This window comes from Kryptolebias marmoratus, linkage group LG15 (assembly GCF_001649575.2).
Source record: "Kryptolebias marmoratus isolate JLee-2015 linkage group LG15, ASM164957v2, whole genome shotgun sequence".
Classification (NCBI taxonomy): Eukaryota; Metazoa; Chordata; class Actinopteri; order Cyprinodontiformes; family Rivulidae; genus Kryptolebias; species Kryptolebias marmoratus.
The window spans coordinates 28,098,030-28,102,718 of record NC_051444.1 but is presented as its reverse complement, the minus strand read 5'-3'; the positions used below and the strand labels follow the sequence as shown (position 1 = coordinate 28,102,718).

Genomic DNA, 4,689 nt, shown 5'->3' with positions numbered 1-4,689 from the left:
GGAAACGAGTCCGACTTACTGCCGGCAATGTGGACCAAGCTCTGACACCGGTCATAAAGGGACCTAATAGCCCGTATCAAAGGGCCTGGTACCCCATACTCCCGGAGCACCCCCCACAAGATTCCCCGAGGGACACGGTCGAACGCCTTCTCCAAGTTTGATTCTTCTCTCTCTTCAGTCTCTATAATCCCACTTTGGTTCTTTGGCTCTGGTCCTGCAGGGAGTTGGTGCCGCTCAGACACAGACTCGGACTGGAAACGTCTGAATTGTTGTCGGGGGCACTGCAGAAGAACTGCATCATCAGGCACTTTGCTTACATTTTTACTTTCAAACATTACCTTACTTATTTTGCTCTTTTTTTTTTCGTTGACACGTTTCCTGTTTGCTCAACAGCAGGCGATGATTGAAGCACAATTAATGCGTCATAAAGTCAACATGTGCAGCTCTGAAACTGCTTCCTCTATGAGGTTTGGACATTTGAAAGGCCAAACTCCGAGGTCTCGCAGGGTTTTTTTGTTTGTTTGTTTGTTTTGTTTTTTTCAGGCATTTTCCCACCAGATAATAAATGTCAAATGTGTCTAATTTCCTGTCTGGTACCTTATTGATTACTGATAACAGCGTCCTGAGCCGGATTCTGTTTCATTTAGCCGATTCAGTGTAGGTCTGTGGATTTTAATCTTTGTAACTAAAAGTGCTGCTTTGAGTCTTCAGTCCAGTTCATCCTGGATTAAAGGCCTAGCATTCCTGGGAGGAATGCATATCGCCCGCCGCCTTTCATGTTTTAGGCTGAGTTGTTTTTTTTAGTCAAACCTTGAAAATAATGGTATGCGAGTTCTCACGAGATACTCATTCAAAGCGTTAATGCTCAAAGTATGTGCTGAGGATGACTCTCAGCAACTACCACATCAAACTTTAGCTCAGTAACTGCAAAACTGACTGGGTTAGAGCCATTTTTGTGTTTGCTAAGGTCTGTTGACTGCGGCAGCCATCTCAAATCAGGCTGGCTCCAAACGTTCATCAGTGGCAGATGGCAATCCAGTGATGACTTCCTGAGAGTTTCATTAAAATCCGTCCATCGATTCGTGAGATATTTTGCTAACAGACAGACAAGCGAACACACACACACACGGGCGAAGACGTCCTTTTGCTTTTCAGCAGCGGCTGACAAACATGACCCTGCGCAGGTTCGGCCTGGAGACCCACAGGTTCTGCTCAGATGCAACAAATTAAGTTCAGAAAGCGAAGAAGCGGCGCGGCTCCTGGTGTTTGTGCACTTGCTCGAGTGAATATGCTCGAGGGTTAATGACAGAGCGTCATCAAGCGCTGGATTTTAAGTGTGTGTGTGCGTGTCCACTCAGCGGGTCCGATGATTCATCGCAGCTCCATTACGTCCAGGAAAGAGCTTCCTTTTGTCTCTGCCTGAAGAGAAAAGAGCCGGCAGGCCAGAGAGACGCAGCCTGTCAATAGTGATTATACATGACAGGATGCAATTTCCTCCGGCACGCCTGAGTGTCCGCGCGCGCACGCCAAACAATCTCTGCTCGGCCTCCGTCGCTGATTAACGCGTGCGTCTCGTGTCTCTCCTCCTGTTTCAGTCGTGGACGGAGAGAGCCAAAGGACAGGGTGGAGACCCGGCCGAGCTGACGAAGAAGAAGAGAAAGCGCGCCGAAGGAGGCGGCGAGAAGGAAGCAGCAGAAGGAGGCGACGCCGACGCCAAGAAGAAGAAATCCCTGGATCACTCGTCGAAGCTGTCGGCGTTCGCTTTCAACAAAAACTAAACCTCCGAGCGCGCTCTGGTTTCTTCTCGCCTCGGAGGAAACACAACTCTGCTTTTACGTTTCTGTAAACTCGTTACTGTTTTAACTATAATAAACACATCTGTTCACGTTTAATGTGGGATTTAAGTTTTATTTTGTCTAAAAGCGGAGAGTTCGGTTTAAAAGGTGAGCCGGTTAATTCATGCTGAAAAGAAACAGTTTTATGCTCAGATCAGTTTATGAGAAACGAAGGAGTTGTTGTCATTTGGAGAATAACATTGTACTCTGAGTGTGTGTCAGGAATGACTCTCAGCTACTCCCACACCGAATCTGAGCTCAGGAGCTGTAAGAGTGGCTGGGTTATACCCGTTTTAAGGTTTACTAAGGTTGCTTGGCTGTGGCAGCCATCTTGAAAGGGGTTAACTCCAAAAGGTAATCAGCTGTAGATGTTCATCCAATGATTGCTTTCTGAGTGAAAAAAATGAAATCCGTTCAGTGGTTCATGAGATATTTTGCTAACAGACAGACAAATTAACACGGGCAAAAAATATTTCATGTTGTTGATTTAATTTACAAAGCTGAAAAGTGGCTAAAGCTGTGGAATTTGAGGTTTCCGAAAACTAAAATCTACTGAGAAGCAAATGTTCCGAAGTGAAAACCAGCTTCGTAAAAAAAATAATAAAAAATCTGCAAACCAAATAAAGCTGATATTTCAAGTACTGTGGACCAAGATGCTGCCCACAGGAAAAAATAAACTAGAACTGCATGAAAAAATGACAAAGAAAGTGCCCCAATTTTAAAAGTTATCTGTTCGTGTTTTAGTCTCGTTTCTGTGGTGTGTGGCCATTCTGTGTTCAAATTTAACGATAATAAATGACAAAAAGGCACACATTTACTAAAAGAAAATCATACCAGAAACAGCAGATATGAAATGAGGAAAAAGAAAAAAACACCTGAAGACATGAAGATAAGAAGATGTTGTGTTAAAGACCCCTAAATTCAGCTCAGAGGATCCAGAACACATTTAGTGATCTTAAAGGGATAGTTCAGAGCTTTCAGATTGTGTCTTCAGTTGAGAGTTCGTCAACAACATTTGCTCAGGGGCTTGAATTAATCTCTGCAGGGGGCTGAGCTGTGGTGCAACAAATACATTAATTATTAATATTAAAGGGGACCTATTATGCTTGAGATTTCACCCGATCAGTTCTGCCTGTTTTGAGCTTATTTCAGTATGAGCGGTTTTATGCAAATGAGCTGCTGTTGGCCACGCCCCCTAACTCAGTGTCCTGTCTCAAAACATAAACTCACTGAAGGATTAAACGCTGCGGACCTGACCCACGTTTATATCGTTATGAATTCAAGCTCTGAGGATTCTGACTTTGGGACAGGGGTGCTTAGCGGTTCTGAACCAACATTTGTCGAGTTGAACACTTGCAGTCAGCCGTCTGAAACCCAAAAAGTGTCTAGATGGCCGCCTGGTAAAGATCAGTTTTTCACTTTTCTTCTCTTTTATTAACAAAGTTTTAATGTTAGTTCAGACAAACCTGTCATGACTTTAACAGAGACGTGTTTCTGGGACAGGGGAGCTGTTCAAACTACAACTTTTGTTGGCAATATCACGAGGACGTTGCCATCAAAACTGAAATGAAGCCACACAGCTCTGTTCTCCATGACAGGGAGAACATGTTCTATATCGCAGCCGACAACAGAACATTTTCCTTTTCCAGCAGTAAAACCGGCAGAACTAATGTGACGATCTTCTTGTAATGAAGTGGGCGGAGCTCCAGTTGGGTTGCCAGGTGAGGGGCTGGGCTCGGCTTGGGGTTGCTAGGTAACGGGGATTGTGATGCGACAATCCCAAGGTTTTTGAAACAGGTCGTTTTGCAGACACCAGAAAACATTTAGTTATTGCCAAAAAACAGCTGAGTGTTTTTTATTTTCACTTGCACTGTTTCTAGAAGCAGTAGATCCCCAAATGGAAGTACAAAAACAAGCAAAAAGTGAATTTTGCATAATATTTCCATTAATATTGGTAATAAATATGATGATGCATGCAAAGCCTCGCAGCTTTGAGCCTGACTTTAACGGGTTAATGTCTGAGGACAAATCTAATGTACATACTTTAGGGGTTTATACACAACATTTGCTTTTAATTAGTAATAAAAAATTAATAAAACGGTCTAGTTCTCATATGTTTGGCAGAGAAAGCCACATCTAAATTATTTCTGTCTCACTTCTCTGTGTTTGTCTCAACAGAACAGTCTCATCTTTTCTTAATTTCTTTATCCCAGAACAGATCTGTTGTTGTGCTCAGAGGGCCGAATGCTGCCTCTCTTTCCACTAGATAAATGTTGAACTTGACCATTTATGACCGCCAAGACATCACTCTCATCAGAGTGAGAACCCTGGTCCTTTTGCTTTGACCACGGAAAGAGTGGTTTGGTCACTTTATTGTCACTTAAATATGCACACATATCAAATGCAGGGATCATGACTAAGCAGACATGACATATTTTGTCCCAGTCCAGCCCTGACTTTAGCTCCACAATCTGATCAGAGAGCTCAAAGAGCTGTCTACAGCAGGTAAGATATTCATTGTTCCTATCAACCCACTTTAAAAGATCTGATGTTTATATGAGCATTGATTTTGTACTGTTCAGAATTATGAATAAAGTTTTGGAAAAAAAAAACTTTAAAAGATCTAAACTATCACTATTCGGTCCCGCCCCTTCGTTCCCCTCAGCCAATAGGAGCGCTCCCTGGATTACCCGCTGTTATAAAGCCTGCGGATGCTGACTCGAGCGAACAAACTGGGAGAACTCATCCGGCCGGAGAGGAAAAAGTGATGGAGCACTCGAAACAGACAAAGTTCGGTCCGAACGAGAGGAGGGACGAAGGGGACAGCGGCTCCGTGCTGAACGGACACTTTGAC

General features: G+C 43.6%; 2 protein-coding genes across 2 annotated transcripts in view; both read left to right on the top strand.

Moving 5' to 3' along the window:
• Positions 1-1,892, top strand: part of wdhd1 (WD repeat and HMG-box DNA binding protein 1) — a 27,170-nt gene extending 25,278 nt beyond the window's left edge. The window contains exon 26 of the mRNA XM_017426721.3: positions 1,596-1,892. Within this exon, the coding sequence (XP_017282210.1) occupies positions 1,596-1,778 (183 nt within the window). The 3' untranslated portion in view covers positions 1,779-1,892. The remainder of the gene's footprint in view (positions 1-1,595) is intronic.
• A 2,684-nt stretch (positions 1,893-4,576) lies between these two features.
• Positions 4,577-4,689, top strand: part of gch1 (GTP cyclohydrolase 1) — a 22,892-nt gene continuing 22,779 nt past the window's right edge. Inside the window, exon 1 of the mRNA XM_037979751.1 lies at positions 4,577-4,689. Coding sequence (XP_037835679.1) covers positions 4,603-4,689 — 87 coding nt within the window. The 5' untranslated portion in view covers positions 4,577-4,602.